Raw genomic sequence first — 26,024 nt, 5'->3', positions numbered from 1 at the left:
TCAAATCTGAATAGTGCATATAGCGGCTTGAGTACGAATCATGCATAATTAAAGTGTGGATAGTAAAGTATTATTATACTACTTTCATGCTTACTATAGCGAAGACAACCTGCAAAATTGACATCACTTTTTTCATCACTTTTTTAAATCGTGGGTTTAAACATCAATGTAGAGTATTATCAGAATCTGAATCATAATGTTTTATGTGAAATATTATATAATAGAATGAACCATCTACATCTCATAGTTGTATGTATTTACGTAACCGGAGGATGAAGTTTTGGAAATATGTAGTACCCGGGAAGGCTCATAAAGTGCACAAAATAAGTTAAATGTTCGACAATTTCCAAAATTACTAGTTTGTTATTCTTCTCAAATTTCCAAATATGTTGCAAATGTATCTTTTCGTTGGGAAGGATGAATTGGAGGAAGGATTGGAAGGATGAATTGGATAGTGGACTGTATGGTAAAAAACGCTGGTGTAATAACGCTAAATATGTTTTAACCAATAAGATTCGTACAGAGGAGGTTATGATGAAATGTGATGATGTGTCGTGAAGGTCATGAATGATACGATTAAGCGATCAATTTATGGCTACAAAGCTGTATCGAAATTTGCAAGCGCAATCGGTTGTAGCGAAGCTAGGCTGCAAGCGCAAAAGTATTACAAGCGTAACGTGAATCGCGTGCACAATAGCAGAGAAGAATTACAAGCGTAACTATATGTATCTACGTAACAGTAGCTGCTAACTCATGACAAATGAAAACTAACCACGGTCGCGGTGTGAGGGCCTATTTATTTCGTTGTAAATATTGAAAAGTAAGCAGAACTGAATGTTCGTTACAGTGTACGATGGCAATGCCCTAACGAACAACGTTGCATGGGAAACGACGGAAAATAAATAATGGTCGCGCTAGAATTCTTATGCATCGATCCAAGTGATACCAGTAAAGAGGAGGTAATCGACTGGCGATTTAAAATTGATCGATTTGATTTTAGACACACGAGACTATTTTCTTCAGCGTACTGGATCTGTATTGGAAAATTTATAGTTGGGTCGGGTTGTTGCTTGACAAATTTCCAATATTCGGAATCAGCAACGGAATCGCCAACATCTAATTTCACCACAAATGAAGAGTTGCATTAAATGGAACATTCAGATTGAGAATACTCCATTTTTTATTACTGCAGAGCTGTGCATTCTTGGTAGTTTGCAGGTCATTTCTTGTACTCTACGCGCCCGAAATAACTAAATGAGTTTCTGTAGTGGTTATGATATAGAGGAAGAAAAGCAGTGCAACACCCACTCTTATGTTATTCATCGAAACCAAATTATTCGAAATGCATTAATGATACTACTGCAGCTTGGTTTCAGTAGTCGAAGAAAACTATGGCTGGGATATTAATTATCTCATATCTTTCGATATTGGAGCGATGCTTCCCTAAGTATTAATTATAGGTAAATATAGCCATTTTCAAAGCATGTTCACAACTATCAATCTCAATTTCCAAAGTATTTGGAAATTTGGTTCCATAATTTCAAATAGTGTGATATACATAACCAGAAATGTAACCTGCAGTGGATACATTCTCAATAAACGGGCAACAAATATTAATCACATAATGAAAAATACCAAGATTGCACGATTCCTACTAAACATTCAAGTGGAAATTTAGAAAGCAGGAATTTGTTTGCTTCAAGATTTACGGCTTTAATCGTCAGCAAAAACCGATTGGATCAATATGGAGATTGAGTGATGCAGTTTTCATGTCAAGATTCACGTCAGTGTTCAGCAGATATCTAGAAGACTGGTTCTTCTGCTTGAGACTTTGTATGGCGCGATTGCGGAAGTAATCAACAAGAAAAGGAAGACTACATTGATCTGAATTTCGATGTACTTTTGGAGCAAGGATTTGAGATTTGATGTTGGATCTTTCATACCGAACTTTCCTGAATTTGGTTAACAGTCTGAAACATTTACTTCTCGGGGTGAACAGGATCGGAAGTGATTGTGCGAAGTCGCGTTTATTATCTATGAATCAAATTGTGCAGTAATGGCACTAAACGTCATGTAGAAGCAAACTTGAAATCTGAATCGGTAATTTTTATTTACACGTCATTATTTGCTGTTGCTTTCCATTAGTTAAAAACTTGCAACCATATTTGGATAACAAGCAATACAGCTTCAGAGGATTGATTGCCTTGCTACTTATTTCTACATTCAAATCCTACTGTCACTAGAGATATTGCTTTCTTGAGTACGTTGATCAATTTACCGTCTGCTTCCGATTTTGACACGATTAAATCAAATACTCTAGATTTATAAAAATCCATATTTATATGATCAATTTGGAACATTCATTCGATGAAATTGATAATGCAGATTTTCTAGTTGTAGCAAATTTTGCGAGGATATAATCTTGTTGTCTATTAAGTAAGCTGCAAAGTTAAAAAGTAGGTATGTCGAATCTTTTCGAGCAAACTCAAGCATTTATAGTATTACAGAGTTAATGCAATTAATAAACTTATTTCTGAGGTTTTTCATAGTAGTGTTATTGGTTTAAACAGAACTATGATTTATATCGAACAGTATTTATCGCAGTTATTCTTGTGAAATGGAATCGCGTTGTATATTATGTGCTTGAGTACGAACGCTGTGTATTTCGAACCTGCAATTTGGTACTATCACTGATTGTGAGACACTGCATTGGTTTAGGTTGAAGTACGGAAAAGACTCGGTCAGGAAAGTAATTTTTCATTCTTATTGGAGGTTTTGTAAACGTTTTTAAAAAAGACAGAAATGGTAAATGTTTATTGTTTACATAACAGTGCAATAGATTTCTCGCAATATTTTGGGTCGTAACATTCCAATTTCAAAAAATCCTTCTCGCTAACATTGTTTCTATGTGAAATGAAGTTATTTGCATAATTTGGGCTTGATCGAGTTTCGGAAATGCGTTCGAGACTAGTTTCGGAATGACAATATTTTTTAAGTAATTTTGACATTTTCGAATTTTGTGAACCTCATAGATTATTTAAAACATTATATTTTATTTAGGACAGTAATTTAAATAGTTAGAATATTCAAAAATCTTATTTCTCTATAATCAAAAATAATAAATTATCTTTGATATAATTAATCAAGTTAATGCGAATGAACTCCTGGGGCGAATTTTACTTCTCTATTATATCGTATTCTATAGATGCTATTTTTATCGTTGCTATATAGGATGCTCTTTTCTACTGGTACGTTTCGAAATGTGGTTCTGTTTTCATGACACTCAACAACTATCTGCTACCATCACGGAAGTTGTCGAGTCGTCTCATCGGATACAGATAACGGCTTTGATTGTGGTAGGCTTCAGCGAGGTTCGTCGTGATTTGGTAGAATGACATCATCCATTGGTTCGTTGAATTCCAAGAAATTTCTGAGAATTTACCTTGTCTTGGTACTGCAATTTTAAAGTCTAATGAACATTCGTTGATACGTAATACATATGTGGCATTATTGTTAATTGTACCGTTATTTGTTAATTAAATTTAGATCTTACATGTGCAATTTTCAATTTGTTAGTGTGTACTATACGTAGATTACCTCCAATTAGTATTTCTATTCGGCAAGATTTCTACAACTTTGTGCGGACCACTATATTGGTTACAAAATTTTCCTATTTTAGACTCTTTCATAAGTTAAATTAAATCTAATGGTTCATAAACTTCTTTAATTTGCAAATTTGAATTTTTTCGTCGTTTTCTATTTAACATTTCATCATGATTTTTAGGACTAGAATTTATTATATCGTTCGTCGATAATTGTTCGACAGGGATTTCAGGTTGTGACGGTGCTTCTTGAGCTTCGAGAGTTGGGATGCGTAGATTATCTTCTCTTTGAAGATAATCAATGTTATCGTTTTGATAATCTTGAGAAGACAGATCGACATCGAAAGTTAATGGTTCGCTATTGTGTTCGTCGCGGCCTAAATCATTTTGCGGGATATTTTCGGAGGGAACGTTCTTTACGGCAGACTTTTGAATGTCGTTCGCGCTGAAATTTTCGAGGAACCTCACATCGCGCGCGATTTCTACCCGTTTTGCATCCTTATTCCATATTCGATATCCCTTCGAACATTCGGAATACCCGACGAAAGTCCCCTTTCGCGAACGTGGTTCAAACTTCCCTTTATTCGGATCGTTATTTAGAAAATAGACGTCGCATCCGAAATCGCGAAAGTGTTTAACAACGGGCAGCTTCCCGTAAAGCCTCTCAAAAGGAGATTTTCTGGCTATAGCTCTTGACGGACATCGATTACGAATATGATTCGCCGTCGATACGGCTTCTGCCCAAAAAGATCGCGGTAGACCGGATTGCGCAATTAGACATCTCGCCGTTTCTACTATTGTCCGATTCTTCCGCTCGGCTACCTCGTTTTGCTGTGGATTGTATGCGACCGATAACCTACGTTTAATCCCGTTATCGCTTAAGAACTTATCAAACCGCGAATTTATATACTCCTTCCCATTATCCGATTGTAGGAATTTAATCTTGCGACCGGTCTGATTTTATATATAGTTCTTGAATTCTCGGAACGCATCAAATACTTGGTCCTTTGATCTTATAAACCGAACTTCGCACCACCTAGAATAATCGTCAATGAACGTGACGAAATACCTGTTACCTGCGTGTGAGTGCGTTCGCATGGGGCCGCAGACATCGCTGTGAATTATTTCTAAGACTTCCGTCGCACGCTTCGATTGTTCCGGAAACGGTGTTTGCGTCATCTTATTTTCGATACAAATTTCGCAACACAATGTCCGTTTAAAATCTTCAACGTTGCCACTCGGTATGATGCACTTCCGCCTCGCTTCCAGTAGATCCTGTTGATTTAAATGTCCAAGCCGCCTGTGCCATATCTCGAGCTCGTTGTTCCGTTGCGACTTCGCTGCGTCCTCGTCTGCTGCCATGGCCCTGTGTGTGGACCCCTTTTTCGTCACGTAATATAGGCCATTTTTACGAATGGCGGTCAAATTGTTATTGCCTTTACCATCGATGACTTTGGCTTGATCTTTTGTGAAAAGCACTCTGTATCCACGATCCGTTATTTTCCCGACCGATAACAGGTTTGTTCTTAGGTCCGGTACGTACAGAGCGTCTTCTAGCGTCAAGTTCTTTTCTGAACCCCTTTCATCGATAACTATGCGCAAAGTTCCACTCGCGTTAATGTTTGTCGACGCATTGTTTGCAAGATTTAATTTTCCATGCAGCCTTTTGTCGATATATTCGAAGCTATTTAGATCCTTGCACAGGTGAGGCGTGCTGCCACTGTCCGTCGCTCACCCCGTTATTCACTCGTGTTATTTCGCATTTTTGCCCGAATTCCGACGTTGTGTAGAAGGAGATATCGCTGCTAGCACCTTTAGCCGAGTGTCTCGTGTTTCTACCCTTGCGGCACTCGGATGCTATATGGCCGAATTTCCGACATCGAAAACATTTCGGTTTTGAGCGGTCGTCATCGGTATATTTTCCGCAGCTCTGTTATAATTATTTTTCCCATAATTTGGTCTTACACGTCTTCCGGCAACCATAGCGTTAGGCACCGTGTCATACGATTCATTTTTGCGTGCGTCGCTTTCTTCGATGATCTTAATTCGAAGAGTATCGGGAGGTGGCAACTCATCACGCGACTCAATTGCACAGCGTAAAATTTCGAAACTCTGTGGCAAACTATACAGCAACAAAATTGCCAGCAAATCTGCGTTGATATCCACGTCCATTTCGTGTAGTTTGTCGACAGCATCAAAGAATTTCCTGAGGTGTTCGCGAACATCTTCGCCCTCGTTTATGCGCGTTGCTTTACGCGCAGGCCCCCGTGATTGGTAGATCTGCTCGAGTTTCCGCCATACCTCGTTCGATGTTCTACAATCCTTTATTTGTTTTAATTCCGACGGATTGATCGACAGTATTATATCAGATTTTGTCTTTTTTTTTTTTTTTTAAAGTAAGTTTATTTTTCTCATTTCAGTCATAATATACAGAGAATAATCCTACTTAAAAATACTTTTAACATTAATAATAAAATTTTGATAGCTATTAGTTATCAATTTGGATAAACTCTATAGCTAGCTATGATAATATGATATGTTTTAGGCACGTTATTAGGGCGAGAGATTTATATGCTATCAGTCTTGTATCGTTAGTTGTTAGTAAAAGAAAAGGAAGAGTCTTAAAAAAACTTTTACCATCTATCTTAAATATGACTTAGGCTAATTAAAACATAAATAAATAAGGCAGTAGGTGTGGGGTGAGGAGTTGGGATGGGTGGGTTAGGGTTCGGAGGATCTATTTACAAGGGAACTTAAAACTAATGTTGCTGTTAAGCATTTTGCGCTATTTAAGGATTGTATACAGGTCTTAAGACAATCACTGATAATAACTAATGACCTTTGTTTTTCCGGAACTTAGTCTATTTTTTCACTTTTTACGGGTTCTTCTGCGGAGTTCGTCAATGTGCCTGGCGTCGTTAGCTAGCCAGGAGTAATCTTTGTTTAGTCTATCCCTGTCCATTTTGTCCTTGATAGAGAGTGCTGTTGAGTAGTTGGATTGTTCTCGTATGTATTTGTTGTCGTCTGGATTGATTTTCTTATTAGCGGAGTGTCTATTCCTATGGTAGATTATGAGTAAGTTATGTTGATCTTGGATTATTCATTGTGTCTGATTATTCTTCCGTTTTCATTGTGTCTATTATTATTTGATTTTTGGTGTGGCCAATCCTGCTGAAGTAATTTCGGGTGAGTTTTAAGTTGAAGCAGTCTATTCTTGGCATATCAGCTTTTGTGTATATTTTAATGTTACTGATTCTTTTGGTGTAATTTGATTCAGCTGTTCTATATCGGCCGAGGCATGTTCTTAAGCATGATCTTTCAAATCTTCTTATTTTTTCTATAATTGTTGGCCCGGTGTTCCAGAATATGGGTGCGGCATACGTTAATATGGGTCTAACTAATAGCTGGTAGCAAATAAGTTTGGCTTTGGTGGAAAGATTTTTGTTGTAGAAAAGTCTAGAGTTAGCTTTGAAGGTTCTTCTGGCTTTGTCCAGTTGCGTAATGTGGTGTTTGTTCAGTCTTTGTAGATGATCCAGTTGTACTCCTAGATATTTTACTAGCTTTTTTGGGGGGATTTCAACAGTTTCGTTAGTGTGAATGTTTTTAGCTGTGATTGTTGCTTTTTCTATCTTTACTACGTTTGAGTATTTGATTTGTTTCACCGGTCTGCGGAAGAATATTAGCTCACTTTTGGTGGGATTAATTTTCAAGTTCCAGTTTGTATAGTAGTCAGTGATGTGGTTTAATGTCATTTGTAGTGAGTTTTTGATTTGTCCTACGTCCGTGTCAGCTTTGTAGATTATTAAGTCGTCCGCGTAGGCAATCGAGTGTAGTCTGTCTACGGTGTTGAGTCCGAATTCGTTTATAACTTCGCTATTATAAATGTTGAAGAGTTTGGTGATGTTACTGTTCCTTGTTGTAGGCCTTCTGAGATTTTGAATGTGGTGGTAGACATTTTCGTTCCGTCCCATATGCGGAACGTTTTTCCTTTGATCATATTTGCTATTAGTAGGATTAGTCCTGCTGGAAATTGGTATTTGTCTAGTTTATGAATTAGCCCATTATGCCAAACTGAATCGAATGCTTTTTCAAGGTCTAGCAATATTGGCCCCATTGTCAGTCCGTTGTGTAGGTAATTGTTGAGGTCAGAAGTTAATTTGTGAATTGCGTGTGTGGTAGAAAGTTTATTCTTAAATCCGAATTGGTTATCTGGTATAATATTGTGTTCAAATGTTCATAGTGAGACTAATGGGTCTGTAGCTTTGTGGCTCTCCTGGGTTTTTACCTTTTTTTAGTATCGGTAGGATTTTAGCTTGTTTCCATCTGTTTGGGTAATAGGCGTGGTTAATTGCGTTATTAAAGAGTATCGTGTATTCTATTATGATGGTTGTCGGTAGATTTTTGATGGCAATTGATGGGATGTTGTCCAGCCCTGACGAAGTCTAATTATTTAGCTTTTTGATAATTTCGCTTACTTCACTGCCAGAAATGAAATGATTGGTTTCTTTATCCAGGTGTACTGGCCTGTATGCTGGGTTAGCGTCTGTGAATGTTGTAAAAGTTGCCTTTGTATCTGTCATTCTTATTGCTATTTTGCTGTATTTGTCTGTTGTTTCGTCTGCCAGTCTTTTGGTGGTTGTATTGGTGTTAGTGTATCTTGGTGAATTTATTCTTTCCAGATACTTTCCTATTATCTCGAGTTTAGTAATCGGATCTGTAATGTAAAGTTCGTTGTTGTCGGTCCTGTCTGGTAAACTTTTCGCTACTTCTTTGTTAAATTCGTTTTTGTTAATATCAAGTCTGAGGTTTTCGATGTTAATGTGTTTTTGTGGTCTCAGTATCCTGTTAATGGTCGGGAAAAATTCATTGGCGTCCTTGAAGTTTATATTTTTAATGATGGAGGCCCAGTATGCGGTTGCAGCTTTAGAGATTTCAATGTGGAGTTTTTTATTGAGTATTTTTATTGTCCGTTTAATTCTGTTTGTCTCTTGTCTGCTGTGCTTGCTCGAGCTTTGGTACCTGATGAAATACAATTTTGATACTAGGCATGACTTTGCCGCGTGTAGTTTTTTTAGTGTTATTGCTAATGTATTTTTGACAATAATTTTTATTGCTAGGTTTATTTGTTGGGACTATTTCTTTAATTGTTTTTGTGATAAGCAGTTCGAGGTAGCTGATACCTTCGTCTATTTCATTTATCGTGAGATTCCTATTATTCGGTAGTTTATTTTTTAGGTGCTTATCGGCCCGTTTGGCGAATTTTCGCCAATTAGTTTTTTTATAGTTGAATGAGTGGGCTTTAGGAGGAGTTGGTGTTATTCCTTGGAACAGTGTGGTTGGTTCTATTGCGAATGTTACTGCATTATGATCACTATCGTATGGGTTTGTCCTTATTTTGTTGTTGTTGAGGTTCAGTATTTCTAATCTGCTGTCTGTTATGCAGTAATCCAGGAAAGAGTTTGCTTTGGTGTACGTAGGGTTGGCAGCTGCGTAGATTGTTGTTTTATATGATATACTGTTGTCGACCTCCCATTGTAGTAATCGTCTGCCCCTGTCGTTCGCGTTTGAATCACCCCATTGTGTATTTCTGGCGTTTATGTCGCCGGCTATGATGAAGAAAATGTTTTCGTTGTCCAGATGAAAGTCTTTGTAAAGTTGTTCAAACTCGATTATGAATGTGTTTTTTTGTGGATTGTGGGGCGTATATGCTGAAGATGAGTAATGTTTTTTTTGAGTTTACTATTATTATTGTCACTGTGTATTCTATGATTCTATTTTTCTTCAAGTTTGGAGCTCTGTCTGTCCTAATTATGTCGTAGTTGTTTAATTTCAGTTTGTGTTTGTTGTTAAGTTTGGCTTCTGAGATCAGTATAATGTCGTGTTTGTAAGCTTCAATATATTTTTGTAAGTCTAGTCTTTTCTTAATTGTGCACAGTGAATTTACATTTATCGCTGATATTTTGATTGGGTTGCTGGTCGTTGTGTGAGCCATTACTCGATTGACCATTGTGCTAAGTAATCGATTCTCAGTGTATTTTGGGTGATTTTATTATTGAAATCGACTAGTTGCTCTTTGATTTCGTCTAAGCTACTTCTGAATATATCGAGTATTTGGCTTATATTTATGTTGTTGTGGTTATTATTGTCCGTTACTTGAAATTGTGTTCTTTCGTTGCTGTTGGTCAGCATTCTTGGGGGGAGGGGGGGGGGTGAGCCTTTCGTTTCTGGTGTGTGTTTCGGGTTGTGCCATATGTTGTGTGTATGGAATTCTATTGTTTTTGTGATGTTTGCGTATGAAATGCTGGGGTCAATTTGTCTGTGAATTTTTTGTGTTTTTTCGAAAGCTTTCCTGTTTTTGTTTTCGTGTTCTTGCTTCTTCATGTTCATTATCATAGACATATATGGGCAGCCCAGGTAAGAGGCCGGGTGCCCATTTTCCCCGCAGTTAGCGCATTTTAGCACGTTTTTATTACCTGATTTCTCGATGTTGCATTTTCCCGGTTCATGGCTTTGTGCGCATTTGACGCACCTGTACCCCATGTTGCAGTTAGAGCTGGCGTGACCTACTCTTTGGCAGTTTTTGCATTGGAAAATTTTAGGCTTTCTAAGCCTTTCCCATCTTATTGATTGGCTTAGCAGTTTTTTGATTTTGAGTAGCTCCGGATGATTGCTATTTTTGTCTATTTGCACTATAAAATGGTATTTATTGCTATTTGTGCGGTCAAATTGTAGTTTGTTAATTTTGGTTATGCTTATGTTATTGATTTTGAGTTCTTCTAATGCAGCATTACCTCAGCTTCATTGAAGCCCCCTCGAATGCCCTTAAGGACGAATGATTTGTTTTTAAGATGGCTTGGGGTGAAGGAGTGGAATTGGAGGTTATTTTCTTTCAGGATTTCCATGCTTTTAAAGTGAGCAGAGAGACTCCCTCTCTCATCACTGGCGTTGAGCCTCACAGTATCTTCGTCTAGTTGTTTTACCATAAATGACTCTGTGTTAAGTTTATTTTCTGAAATCAATGCTATTATAGTTTTTATCTTTGATTTTGTTATATATATTGGTGGCATTCTGCCCTTCCCTTTTGGTGTGGTGACATTTTCGGGAGTCCCCTCCGTTTCTTTGTTCTCAGTGCACTCTGTCGCGAGGAGATTGTATTTATTGGTAATGACGAAGCTGGTGCCCTCTGAGAGTCCCCTAGGCTTTCCCGTGGCGCTGTCTTAGATGGGTGGCGAAATCCGTCACTATCGGTCTCGCCATTGGTCTGGCTTGGGCCTTGTCCGCCTCTCCTCGAGACAGCAAGGTTAGGTTTGTGGACCTTTCTGGTGCTTTCAAATATTTTATCATAGTTCCGCGCACTAAATTCTTTATCAAAGTTTCTTACCCCAAGCTTTAGTTGGATCGTGCGGTCCGCTTCGGCTGAGATAGTGTCCAATTTTCTTTTATGGCTGCCTGCCATTGTGCAGTTTTTTCCCTTTGGGCATGGCAGCCCACTTATATTCCACTCGTTTGCAGCTCCCTCACAATAATAGGTTGACCGGCGATTGTCCGCCGCCTTGGAATCCTTTAATGTACAGGCAGTGCCTGTTAAAGACACACTTCAGGGATATCTGGCCCACAGGGTTAATCGCACTTTTTTTAGGACACTGAGCACACTAAGCACATGACCTTTCTCCTCGGTGACTGCAGAGCCTCTCTCTCTGCGGGTCGAAGTCCTTGCAGTGGAGAAGGAAGTGGTCTACCGTGTCCGACCCGTGACCACACCCACACGCCTCGCTGTCGGCAACCCCGTACGCGAAGAGGCGCGAACGGAAATTCCCATGTCCAGTGAGGACTTGTGTGGTGAAGTGGTTCGGTACCATCCACCCGGCCGCCATCCTTCTCTCGATACTGCTGAAGAAGGTGAAAGTTGTGCGGCCTTTGTGGGAAGAGTCCCACATGGATTGCCACACCCTTTTCACCTCAGCCACGATCCTAATTTTCGCATCGTTAGTTCCCGCTGGGACCACGATGTTACCGATCCTGGCATCCATATTTTTCCTGACCTGGTAAAGGGCTTTGGCCTGTTGTAGCTCAAGTCCGATAGGGGGGGTACCGGCCACCACGCACATGCTATCCCACGATGACCGGCGGTATGCACGGGTCACCGCGATGAGAGCACGTCGCTGAGCGGCTCCGAGTATTCCCAACTCCCCTGCCGTGCACCCTCCGGCCCATCCGGCGGCGGCGTAAGTCGCTACCGGGATGAAGACCCCGCGGTACACAGCCGAGAGTGCTCTGAAACCGAGCCCCCATCCTCGTCTCGCCAACCTGCCAAGTTTCGCGAAGAGTGACCCGGTTTTGTCGCTGATATATTAACAATGGGATCGGACACCCATGTCCCTATCTAAGTGGACGCCTAGGTATCTAACTGTATTCTTGAATTTAATTGACCTCGCTCCGATCCGAATGACCGGCGGTCTTTTCTGAAAGTCTACTTTCGATACGCGGACTGCTTTTCTTTTTCTATCGGGACGCGATCCTCCCTGTCGGCCTATTTTTTCCCTGTCTACGTACCCATTCCGGAGTACGATTGCTTCCGATTTCGAATCGGATATCTCTAATTTAGCTGTCCTGCACCAACCTACGATCTGGTCGACAACGCGTTGACCCTCGATCTCTAGGTCTCTGCGGCTGTTTCCCCCCACGAGGGCGATGAGGTCGTCCGCGTATGCTACGAACCTATTCTCAACTGAGGTTTCGAGTAACCTCAGGAGACCGTCGAACATAAGGTTCCAGCACGCGGGGCCGAGGACGGAGCCTTGCGGGCATCCTCTTGTCACGTGCTTGGAGATCCTTTCTGTTCCTACCGTGAGACTGACCTTGCGGTCTTTGAAGTAATTGGAGATTACCTCGAAGACGTTGCGCGGGCAGTCTCGATTCCTAAGACTACCTAACACTAGGGGCCACCAGACGTTGTCGAAGGCTCCGGAAATGTCGAAGAGTAGTGCGATCACATGCCGATGTTCGATCTCATCAACCATGCGGCGCAACTCGACAATTGCATCTTCAGTCGACTTTCCGCGCGTAAACCCGTACTGTCTGCTGGAGATGCGTCCCGTCGCCATCGCCGTCTGCTCTAATCTGCTCTTAAGGTGGCGGGAGACTGCACACTATGACGACCCACACATAGAAGAAAATCCATATACGTATATTAGTTTTAAAGGTTTCTATCAAGTAAAACTGACGCTTTAATATCGAAATGTGCAGTTCGTAAGTGGAACATTTAGATTCCCAAAAGACTAAACTGGGGTTCTTCGGATGTAGAAATGTCCGTTTTGCAGTTATTGCGGAGATATTTGCAATATTCGGCCAGAGTGGTGACAATTCACGAAAAAGACGACACAAGATGGCCGCCGCTAACAGTTTTTCGTAAATATCGAGAGATATAGAGCTCGAATCGAAAATTCGCATCCGAAGACCCCGAGATAAGGCATGTACAAAGGCAGTGGAGTGTATTTTCAGTAGATTACTTAGTTAATTAAGACACACGGTTACTTGATGTGAATAGTGTATCGGAAACACCATCTCGAGCTTCCGACATTCTTCACTACTAGCGTCACAGTTCTCTTCCAAGCAAAAGATGCACCACAGCGAGCTTGCCGGTAACTATAGTTACTTACAGTCGATAAAACAGATCGACAAATTACATAGTTTTACACTTCCATCCAAAATATTTTGAATCAAAAGACGACTAAACATGGTTGCCACATTTCATTCCTCGCCGCAATGTTGCCATGTCGTCAAAACTGTTTCACAAACTGAGTTTCATGAAACTGATTCCTGCTTCATGAGCCCGTTCTGCCGCGCGCTAGGTTACTAGACCAGGGGAAGGTGGCGTGCGGGGCAGTCGTGAGCGGCGCGGCAGTTGCAGCAAGAACGCTCGTCGAATATTGTTAATATCTCAACAATAATAAAGAAATGGACATTTCTACAACCGAAGCCCCCCAGCTTAGACTTTTCTGAATCGAAATATCCAACTCCGGAACTGCTCACTCGAATATTGACACGTCCATTTTACTTGATGCGAACAGTTGTCACGAGGATATTCTGCCGCGCGCTAGGTTACTAGACCAGGGGAAGGTGGCGTGCGGGGCAGTCGTGAGCGGCGCGGCAGTTGCAGCAAGAACGCTCGTCGAATATTGTTAATATCTCAACAATAATAAAGAAATGGACATTTCTACAACCGAAGCCCCCCAGCTTAGACTTTTCTGAATCGAAATATCCAACTCCGGAACTGCTCACTCGAATATTGACACGTCCATTTTACTTGATGCGAACAGTTGTCACGAGGATATTCTGCCGCGCGCTAGGTTACTAGACCAGGGGAAGGTGGCGTGCGGGGCAGTCGTGAGCGGCGCGGCAGTTGCAGCAAGAACGCTCGTCGAATATTGTTAATATCTCAACAATAATAAAGAAATGGACATTTCTACAACCGAAGCCCCCCAGCTTAGACTTTTCTGAATCGAAATATCCAACTCCGGAACTGCTCACTCGAATATTGACACGTCCATTTTACTTGATGCGAACAGTTGTCACGAGGATATTCTGCCGCGCGCTAGGTTACTAGACCAGGGGAAGGTGGCGTGCGGGGCAGTCGTGAGCGGCGCGGCAGTTGCAGCAAGAACGCTCGTCGAATATTGTTAATATCTCAACAATAATAAAGAAATGGACATTTCTACAACCGAAGCCCCCCAGCTTAGACTTTTCTGAATCGAAATATCCAACTCCGGAACTGCTCACTCGAATATTGACACGTCCATCTTACTTGTTGCGAACAGTTGTCACGAAGATATTCTGCCGCGCGCTAGGTTACTAGACCAGGGGAAGGTGGCGTGCGGGGCAGTCGTGAGCGGCGCGGCAGTTGCAGCAAGAACGCTCGTCGAATACTGTAAATATCTCAACAATAATAAAGAAATGGACATTTCTACAACCGAAGCCCCCCAGCTTAGACTTTTCTGAATCGAAATATCCAACTCCGGAACTGCTCACTCGAATATTGACACGTCCATTTTACTTGATGCGAACAGTTGTCACGAGGATATTCTGCCGCGCGCTAGGTTACTAGACCAGGGGAAGGTGGCGTGCGGGGCAGTCGTGAGCGGCGCGGCAGTTGCAGCAAGAACGCTCGTCGAATATTGTTAATATCTCAACAATAATAAAGAAATGGACATTTCTACAACCGAAGCCCCCCAGCTTAGACTTTTCTGAATCGAAATATCCAACTCCGGAACTGCTCACTCGAATATTGACACGTCCATTTTACTTGATGCGAACAGTTGTCACGAGGATATTCTGCCGCGCGCTAGGTTACTAGACCAGGGGAAGGTGGCGTGCGGGGCAGTCGTGAGCGGCGCGGCAGTTGCAGCAAGAACGCTCGTCGAATATTGTTAATATCTCAACAATAATAAAGAAATGGACATTTCTACAACCGAAGCCCCCCAGCTTAGACTTTTCTGAATCGAAATATCCAACTCCGGAACTGCTCACTCGAATATTGACACGTCCATCTTACTTGATGCGAACAGTTGTCACGAAGATATTCTGCCGCGCGCTAGGTTACTAGACCAGGGGAAGGTGGCGTGCGGGGCAGTCGTGAGCGGCGCGGCAGTTGCAGCAAGAACGCTCGTCGAGTAATCGGGTAGGTGAGTAATAATATATATTAAAATAATAATGGATTTTTTTATCATAATAATAATTTAATGACATGTACTTTATATACTACGTTTATATAAAAACGTAAGGATGAATAATTATAGGACATCAGGAAAAAAGTGATGGCGATGGGGCAATTGGTAAATAAAATGAACACAAATGATGAAGACGATTTTAATAAAATTTAAGTATATATTTACAGTTACCCCCTACCCCCCCTCCTCTGCCTCCTCTGCCTCCTCTTCCTCCTCTTCCTCCTCTTCCTCCTCTTCCTCCTCTTCCTCCTCTTCCTCCTCTTCCTCCTCTTCCTCCTCTTCCTCCTCTCCCTTTCCTTTTTTTCCCCCTCTTCAGGGGGCCATACATCGTTGTCCTGAGTAGCTTCTTCAGCTCTCTCTGAAACATATAAGCATGTATTATTATTATTATTAGATATTATACATATTACTATATTATATTATATATAAAAGTATTTTTCATTTACTTACATTCGCCGCTACAAGGTTTGCCAGGTTTGGCCTGGCCACCCCTCTGGCCAGTTGGCCCAATATGTTCCTCCATTGTGACTGTAACATAACAGCAGAATTATAAGTATATATATTATAAATATACATTCTATTTTGTACACATATTGCATATACTTACAGCCCTCCCTGACTCGTATGCGGCAGCGATTTCCCGCTGCCGCGTCAAAATCGAGTCGAGTGACTCCTCCGAATTCCCTGCGACCGCGGTGGCTGTTGGCGGCGCGGAGGATGTTTCCGCTGCCGCGGTCGCTGTCTCCGTGGCGGAGCTTTCCTCCGCTGCCGCGGTCGCCCTCCCCGTGGCGGAGGTTTCCTCCGTTGCTGTGTCCGTAACTTTATCCATCTCACTTGTAACTTCCATAGTTCTAAAAAAAAAAATAATATTATTTAATCAGCAACAAGCAACCAGCCGCAAATATTTCTGTTACACAACCATGGTAACGAAGCCTCTCGCATTCGTAATTGTAGCGAAACAAATGAATCATTCCAAGAATGTAAAAAATCTTATATAATAAACAGATATGTAAACTATGTATATATGGTATTATTTAAGAATACTAAATGCAAGTTAGAAATGTGCGTAAACGTTTGTAGAAATTTGTTCTAGTGATTTTAACACATTGCGGATGGGGCTCTGCGCGTTCGACACGCCCTCAAAGACCGCACATTTTCGAACGGTCCAAAAACATGCTTGGCAAGTAACAGGAAGCGGATACGCACATTTCTAATTTGCATTTAGTATTCTTAAATAATACCATATATACATAGTTTATATATCTGTTTATTATATAAGATTTTTTACATTCTTGGAATGATTCATTTGTTTCGCTACAATTACGAATGCGAGAGGCTTCGTTACCATGGTTGTGTAACAGAAATTGTATGTACTTACATGCAATGTGTTCGTCACGTCCTAATGCTATCACTTCAAGACTTGAACGTTGAATGAAACTGCGACCCTTCGCAGCTCGAAGTTAGGCCCAGTGTCGGTCTCGGAGCCGTGTTTGTGGTGGGGGGATTTACTAAATGGGACTACATGATAGGCCAGTGGTTCAAATAATGTCATTGGTTGTCTGCCAATGGTTCAAATATTATCATTGGTTGTCTGCCAATGGCAATGTCCAATGGTAGCATCGCAAGCATACCCTGGTCCAAATCATGATCCCACACAACGGTTCCTTTCCCTATTTCGAATTTCCCGCTACCGCTGTTTGCAGTTCGAAAATGATTGTTTTACACTTTCGTAGACGATGATGCTACATGTATTAGTACTATCGTAACGTGACTCGCATTCAGCTGTTATCTGCGTTTTTACGTCGCGTTCAGTCGTGATTTGTTCTCCAAGTGATACGGTCTAGGAGTGCAAAGCGCGCGATTATTATTTCTTATAGTTTTAGATTTTTTCTATTTCATTCTATTTCATTCTACTTCATTCTATTTTATTTTATTCAATTCTATTCTTTTTGATTCTACTTTTATATTCTACTCTATTCGGCATTATTCTACTGCATTTCATTGTAAACAATAGAAACAGATAAATTTAACAATTTCAAAAGTGTAGCGAAACGATGCCAAAGGTTGTGAATTCAATGAATTGGGAGGATGTGGTTTCTTCCCAATTGCTTAGACGTATGAAGGGGGGTGCATCGAAAAAACTGACCCTGACCACACCAAGATACAGCAAAAGAAAAATTATGAAGGAGAGGTAAGTGAGCATTTTGTTTCGTTACTATGATTTCGGTAATATGTTTCGATATGGTAAGAGCAAAAGTTCTCGTTACTGCTGGAAATACATTTTTTCGCTTTTTTGCTTTTGTACTTCCATTGCTCGGATTTTTATGATATTGACATATGCTGTAGTCCATACTCAATCATTAGAATGAAGTTGCAAAACAAAATCAACGGGTCGAAGTAGCTGATTAGTGTCATTTATACGTCATTTATATTTCACGTAAATTTCTGTATCATCGTAAACACTGACATCGAGATATCCCTTCCGTTTTTTGGGATCTTCGTCACGTACAAATGCTTTCCCGGTTGTATGGACGGATGTTCGTATTGTTTGACGAACAGATGGGGTCGAAAGAAAATTGTATGATTATTGTCGTAAAGAAAGCTGATTGCCTTCGTGTGTCCCTAAAGAAAGAAATTAGAAGGCCGAGGATCTGGAACTCGTTGCTTTTACGAGCGGTCCTTGAGACCCGGCCGCGTACGGCACGCAGATGGGAAGGTTCCAATTTCCGCGTCCTACAATTCATTCCCTCCCACGGTGAGGGCCCACTGCAGATATTATTTCAATACGTATTCTGCATTTGTTCGCAACAAACATTGTCTCTTCAATCTTCTGCAAAGAGCGTAGCCGATTCAAGATGGTCAAACTTGTTCTTACAGGTTTTTCAAATGAGTACTATACCGTTCGATCTAAATAGATTGATATTATTAATTAAATAATGTGAGCCAGTCACTGTGCCGTTGCAACCATTTCGAATCATAACCTGGAGTGAGCCGTTCAATCTTTCCATTTTAATTGAACACTTGCAAATGATAACGATGACAATACAAGTAGCAACGATTTGTTGCATAGCAATTGAATCATATTGAACTGTTAATTATTTGAATTAATTCGCTTTGTTGGAGTGAGAACATATATATATATATATATATTATTTTGATTGCGGCTAAAGCATTGGCTACAAAATATTTTTCATACATACAATTGATGAATTCAGCTGAAAATTTAGATAGTTTTCATACGAGTGACAAGTAGAGATTAATTGTTAATATTACATGAAAGTTTGAATAAGAAATGCAAATTAAATAATGGTAAAAATTCAGTGCGCCAGCACCAACGGTTGAACTGCTGTTGTTCGTTATTTTGAGAATTTTCAGGGGCTGCAGTTATCTCGATGGTAGATTTTAATAATTATCTAGGTTGAATAAATTTATGCGAACCGTACAAATTGCCCGTCGCTTTCATTACAAATGGAATAAGTCGTAACGTTGTAAAAGTATGGGACAATGTTTTCATTAAAATTCGATAATGTGGGATTAATTTATAATAGAGTTGAATATAATTTCTATTTCGATTTCTCGGTTCGAGAGATGTGACATCATCTAATTGAATAATTGAATTCGATTTCTAATATACAGTTACGGGGTAATTTTCTTAGAAATAAATAATTGGGTTATAGTTAATTAGTACTATGATTGTAATAATATAATTTATTTCATTTAGGTTTATTTGATTGAATCATATTGAACTGTTAATTATTTGAATTAATTCGCTTTGTTGGAGTGAGAACATATATATATATATATATATATATATATATATATATATATATATATATATATATATATTATTTTAATTGCGGCTAAAGCATTGGCTACAAAATATTTTTCATACATACAATTGATGAATTCAGCTGAAAATTTAGATAGTTTTCATACGAGTGACAAGTAGAGATTAATTGTTAATATTACATGAAAGTTTGAATAAGAAATGCAAATTAAATAATGGTAAAAATTCAGTGCGCCAGCACCAACGGTTGAACTGCTGTTGTTCGTTATTTTGAGAATTTTCAGGGGCTGCAGTTATCTCGATGGTAGATTTTAATAATTATCTAGGTTGAATAAATTTATGCGAACCGTACAAATTGCCCGTCGCTTTCATTACAAATGGAATAAGTCGTAACGTTGTAAAAGTATGGGACAATGTTTTCATTAAAATTTTAGTTTAACAATAAGTGTTTCATTTACATTGAAAGGATTCTGAATGAGGAAAATTTTATTATTTGCACAAATTATAAATATTATTGATTTCTTAATTTAATATATTTGAAAAATGGAATTACATGATTATAAGTTATAGTATTTATTTACGAATAAATTTAATGGTTGTAAAATGTGTGTGCATGTGTTGTAGAAGAAGAAAGTAATATTAGTATAAGTAAAAGTGATTTTTCGTACTTTTTTGTATCAGGGTTAATTAAAATAAAGTTAGTGTTTTTAATTATCTCGAAAGTAAAAGAGTTAATTTAATATTTCTGTTATGTATCATAATAGTTCTTAATAATGAATTGATGAGTGAGTATGTTAGAAGAAAATCCTAACTTTGGCATTGTTTGTTGTTACATTTTGTATTGGAAGGAATCTTTTTTTTTTCTTTTCTTTTTTACGGACATTATTATTTCATACTTTTAAATATATTTATTCATTTATCCTACATCAAATTGAATTGGTTAGTGTTGAAATTTTAGCCTCGGACAAAAATTCATCTATAGTTTATTTAGTACTAAGATACTACGATATCGGTTTACATTTTCGCCGGTTCCGTCAGCGGGCAACGACGGTGATGTAAACTGTATATAGTAGATACCGCGATACATCATCATCGGTACCATTAGATATACATCGTGCCCTGACTGTTTGGGGGTCCCAGCGTCACGTATACAATGTGAAACGCGAAGATTTAAATTTTTATTACTCAGTAAAATTAAATTATTTGTGTTTCATAACAATTGTATTACTTTGTTGTAATACAATTTAACTTGACTGGATAAATTTAATGTAATACTAATTTAAAATTGGACTTTTAAAATTAGAATATTTAAATTTTCAGTAGTTTTAATCAATAAAATTAAATATTTTGTATTATGATAATTAGACCGCATTTCCAAGATTTTCACGTGGCCCGCGGGTGGTCTGGTCTGCCGATAGGACCCACGGTGGACAGTCGCATGAATTGGGGAAAACCGTAATTCGTTTTCTATGGCCATAAATCCGGTCGACGGGCTAACGATGCATACTGTCAATGTCGTGCTAAGAGAAAGAAACAGTTGTGCGTTTGTCGTAAATTATGTTGAGTGCGAGCGGCGATTGTGTCGCGCCTTCGACTGACGATATACACACGACCAGGCACTCGACGCCCCAATAGCGTTTGGTTTCCTGGATCGCAGACAAAATATATATATATATATATATATATATATATATATATATATATTGCCGGGTAAGTGGCCGAGGACTGTCGCGTGGTTTTCCACAGATCAGTTTGTTTTTCCTTTAGAGAATCGCGGGCCTCGGGGCATACCAGATTACTGCAGCCCCTAATAATTCAACGAATGCCCCGAGGCCCGCGATTCTCTAAAGGAAAAACAAACTGATCTGTGGAAAACCACGCGACAGTCCTCGGCCACTTACCCGGCAATATATATATATATATATATATATATATATATATATATATATATATATATATATTTTGTCTGCGATCCAGGAAACCAAACGCTATTGGGGCGTCGAGTGCCTGGTCGTGTGTATATCGTCAGTCGAAGGCGCGACACAATCGCCGCTCGCACTCAACATAATTTACGACAAACGCACAACTGTTTCTTTCTCTTAGCACGACATTGACAGTATGCATCGTTAGCCCGTCGACCGGATTTATGGCCATAGAAAACGAATTACGGTTTTCCCCAATTCATGCGACTGTCCACCGTGGGTCCTATCGGCAGACCAGACCACCCGCGGGCCACGTGAAAATCTTGGAAATGCGGTCTAATTATCATAATACAAAATATTTAATTTTATTGATTAAAACTACTGAAAATTTAAATATTCTAATTTTAAAAGTCCAATTTTAAATTAGTATTACATTAAATTTATCCAGTCAAGTTAAATTGTATTACAACAAAGTAATACAATTGTTATGAAACACAAATAATTTAATTTTACTGAGTAATAAAAATTTAAATCTTCGCGTTTCACATTGTATACGTGACGCTGGGACCCCCAAACAGTCAGGGCACGATGTATATCTAATGGTACCGATGATGATGTATCGCGGTATCTACTATATACAGTTTACATCACCGTCGTTGCCCGCTGACGGAACCGGCGAAAATGTAAACCGATATCGTAGTATCTTAGTACTAAATAAACTATAGATGAATTTTTGTCCGAGGCTAAAATTTCAACACTAACCAATTCAATTTGATGTAGGATAAATGAATAAATATATTTAAAAGTATGAAATAATAATGTCCGTAAAAAAGAAAAGAAAAAAAAAAGATTCCTTCCAATACAAAATGTAACAACAAACAATGCCAAAGTTAGGATTTTCTTCTAACATACTCACTCATCAATTCATTATTAAGAACTATTATGATACATAACAGAAATATTAAATTAACTCTTTTACTTTCGAGATAATTAAAAACACTAACTTTATTTTAATTAACCCTGATACAAAAAAGTACGAAAAATCACTTTTACTTATACTAATATTACTTTCTTCTTCTACAACACATGCACACACATTTTACAACCATTAAATTTATTCGTAAATAAATACTATAACTTATAATCATGTAATTCCATTTTTCAAATATATTAAATTAAGAAATCAATAATATTTATAATTTGTGCAAATAATAAAATTTTCCTCATTCAGAATCCTTTCAATGTAAATGAAACACTTATTGTTAAACTAAAATTTTAATGAAAACATTGTCCCATACTTTTACAACGTTACGACTTATTCCATTTGTAATGAAAGCGACGGGCAATTTGTACGGTTCGCATAAATTTATTCAACCTAGATAATTATTAAAATCTACCATCGAGATAACTGCAGCCCCTGAAAATTCTCAAAATAACGAACAACAGCAGTTCAACCGTTGGTGCTGGCGCACTGAATTTTTACCATTATTTAATTTGCATTTCTTATTCAAACTTTCATGTAATATTAACAATTAATCTCTACTTGTCACTCGTATGAAAACTATCTAAATTTTCAGCTGAATTCATCAATTGTATGTATGAAAAATATTTTGTAGCCAATGCTTTAGCCGCAATTAAAATAATATATATGTTCTCACTCCAACAAAGCGAATTAATTCAAATAATTAACAGTTCAATATGATTCAATCAAATAAACCTAAATGAAATAAATTATATTATTACAATCATAGTACTAATTAACTATAACCCAATTATTTATTTCTAAGAAAATTACCCCGTAACTGTATATTCGAAATCGAATTCAATTATTCAATTAGATGATGTCACATCTCTCGAACCGAGAAATCGAAATAGAAATTATATTCAACTCTATTATAAATTAATCCCACATATAAGTCTAAGTTCTAATATATAATATTATACTTTTTAAATAATAGATACGTACAATAAATTTTGATTGAGCTTAGATTTGTGCTACATCATTACTGAACTCCAATGGCGCATTATTATTATTTGACTTCGTGATAGTCAGAGATAACCACAGCTTGCAACCGGGTTGAAATTTTGCGCAGCTAGGTTTTTGTTGACCGGTGGGCCGTATTGCTATGCAACAAATCGTTGCTACTTGTATTGTCATCGTTATCATTTGCAAGTGTTCAATTAAAATGGAAAGATTGAACGGCTTACTCCAGGTTATGATTCGAAGTGGTTGCAACGGCACAGTGACTGGCTCACATTATTTAATTAATAATATCAATCTGTTTAGATCGAACGGTATAGTACTCATTTGAAAACCTTTATTTTTGTTTGTATATTTTGCATTTATAGAACTCAACAAGCTGCAGCGGCAAGGAAGATGCGCACCGAGAAGATCGAAGCAGCGGAGGTAAGTCAAGGTTATGTCAAGGTTATGTCAAGGTTATGTCAAGGTTTACTGGAGAGCCTGGATGAGGTGGCCAGGATCTCCGGCGTGTCAAAGGGGCTGAAGGGCAACTTGGCCCGCGCCCTGAGGGTGGCCGCCTTAAACGGCAGGGTGGGGGTGTCCGAGCTGGCAGTGAGGTCAGCTACCGACGCCACGCGTGTCCTGGAGGCCGAAAATGCCGTCCTCAGGGGGCAAATGATGGAGCTGCAGGCGGAGGTGGCCCGGCTCCGGCAGGTGGTGGAGGCGAGAACGGCTGCTGCCGCAATGCCTCCGCCGCCGCGCCCGGGAGAGGGATCAGTATCGCCGCCGATCGTCGGCGCCCGGGATTGCCATCGCTCCGGGCAAGAAAAGTCCTCGCCACCACCTGCGGCAGCGCCTGCAGATTTTCTGGCGCAAATAGGCGCCCTGATAGACGCCAAATTGGCGTCATTCAGGAGGGAGCTCGCGCCGCGAGCGGACTCGGCCCTGCGATCGGTGGCCCCTGGGCCGTCCGTCCCCTCACAGTCTTCGGACAGGGTGCGGCAGAAGACGAAGAAGAAGAAGAAGGGTGGGAAAGCTGGGGCGGCTATAGCGGCCCAGACGGAGCCCGCTCGACCACGAGCAGAATTGGCCCCACCCTCCGCTGCGCCTCCACCCCAGGAGGCGTGGTCCCAGGTGGTTGGCCGGAAGGCCAAAAAGGCGGCTGCCAAGGCCACTTCGGCCGCGAATAAAAAAGGACGGGTGGTCCCGGCGGCCCCCAGGAAGACACCCCTGCCTCCTCGACCGCCACGCACAGCAGCGGTTACCATAACGGTTCCGTCTGGCGTGGACATTACTTACGCGCAGGCGATGGCCACTGCCAGGTCCAAGGTGGACCTGGCAGAAATTGGCATCGCCTCGCTGCGGCCGCGAAGGGCGGTGACTGGGGGGTTAATTTTGGAGGTCCCTGGCACCGACGGTGCCGCCAAGGCCACCGTCCTCGCCACAAAAGTGGCGGAAGCGCTGGCAGGCACCGGCGTAAAGGTCGCGCGTCCGGTCAAAAAAGCTGACCTTAGGGTGCGCGGCCTGGTCGATTCGACTACGCCGGCGGAGGTCGCTGCGGCTGTTGCCCGCGTGGGAGGGTGCAGCGAGGGGGACATCAATACCGGCGAAATCCGGTCTTCCCCCTCGGGATTGGGCACCCTCTGGGTCCGATGTCCTGCCGCGGCCGCCCGCAAGGTTGCTGTCGCGGGCCGGATAACTGTCGGCTGGACCCAGGCAGCCGTGGAGGCCCTGAGTGCCCGGCCTCTGCAGTGTTACCGTTGCCTTGGTGTTGGCCACACCAGTCAGCGGTGCACTTCTGCCGAGGATAGGTCCGACTGCTGCTATAGATGCGGCAGTCGGGACCATAAGGTGGCAGCCTGTACGGGCACGCCCAATTGTCGGCTTTGTGCGGGAGCGGGCAAGCCGTCTGGTCACCGCCTCGGCAGCCGGGCATGTCCTGCCAGTGCGGGGCGAGGCAAGGGAGGCGGCCAAAGGCCGTCTGCCAGATTGAATAAAAAAAGGAGGGAAACCACGATGGCCAAGGCAGCGACCACCGTGGCCAGCAACGGAAAGGCAGCATGGCCTGATGCTACCGCCGCGCCCGCTGGGGCGGATGGGGCCATTAAAGTCCCAGACGCCACCGCATCCGCGGCCGTGACGGCGATGGACACGGCTGTGTAATGGGGCCCCCGGGCCCGATAATACAAGTTAACCTCAACTGCTCGGCCAGAGCGCAGGATCTCCTGTTTCAATGCATGGCCGAGCGGGGTGCCGGGTTGGCAGTCATGGCGGAGCCGCACAGGGTCCCCAAACATCCACACTGGATGGGGGACTCGATTGGCTCCGCCGCGATTATTTGGGCTGGGAGGCCGGGGTCCCCGCCGTGCTCGCTTATCGAGCGCGGCCTGGGATACGTGGCCGTTGATTGGGGCGGCACCGCGGTTGTGGCGATATACGCACCTCCAAGGTGGTCCCTCGAAGAGTTTGAGCAGTATCTGGACGGGGTAGGGAGATGCGTCTCCCGCTGCCATCCCCGTCCTGTGCTGGTCCTGGGGGACTTCAATGCCAAGGCCACGGCTTGGGGTTCCCCCGGGACTGACTCGAGGGGCCGGGAGGTGCTGGATTGGGCGGCGGGACTGGAGCTCCGTCTCCTGAACACGGGCTCGGTCCATACGTGCGTGCGGCATAACGGGGGGTCCATCGTTGACCTTTCGTGGGCAACGCCCCCGGCCGCGCGCCGTATTACGGGGTGGAGGGTGGCGGAAGGGGTCGAGACGTTGTCTGACCACAGATACATAGTTCTCGACCTCTCCGCCGCCCCACCATCGACACCCCGTCGTCGCCCCGCCGATGAGGGTTCGCCTCAACCGCGGTGGGCGCTGAAGCGCCTCGACCAGGACGCTCTGATGGCGGCAGCCCACGTCGTGGCCTGGCCAGCGACACCGCCCGGGCCAGTCGACGGGAATGGGGAGGCCCATTGGTTCCGGCGCGCAATGACGTCGATTTGCGACGTCGCCATGCCCCGGGCCAGGGTCTTCCCGA

The 26,024-nt window shown here is 41.4% G+C and overlaps 1 protein-coding gene across 1 annotated transcript; it reads right to left on the bottom strand.

Moving 5' to 3' along the window:
* Nucleotides 1-5,286: 5,286 nt before the first annotated feature.
* On the bottom strand, nt 5,287-16,272 carry LOC143261149 (uncharacterized). The gene is made up of 4 exons (XM_076527756.1): nt 15,936-16,272; nt 15,779-15,856; nt 15,500-15,686; nt 5,287-5,459 (listed from the first exon to the last, which is right to left on the bottom strand). Exons 1-4 carry the CDS (start codon nt 16,173-16,175, stop codon nt 5,287-5,289), a joined length of 678 nt encoding a protein of 225 aa, XP_076383871.1. The 5' UTR covers nt 16,176-16,272.
* Nucleotides 16,273-26,024: the final 9,752 nt, after the last annotated feature.

Source organism: Megalopta genalis, unplaced genomic scaffold, assembly GCF_051020955.1.
Source record: "Megalopta genalis isolate 19385.01 unplaced genomic scaffold, iyMegGena1_principal scaffold0038, whole genome shotgun sequence".
Classification (NCBI taxonomy): domain Eukaryota; kingdom Metazoa; phylum Arthropoda; class Insecta; order Hymenoptera; family Halictidae; genus Megalopta; species Megalopta genalis.
This window is presented reverse-complemented; position numbering and strand designations above follow the sequence as displayed.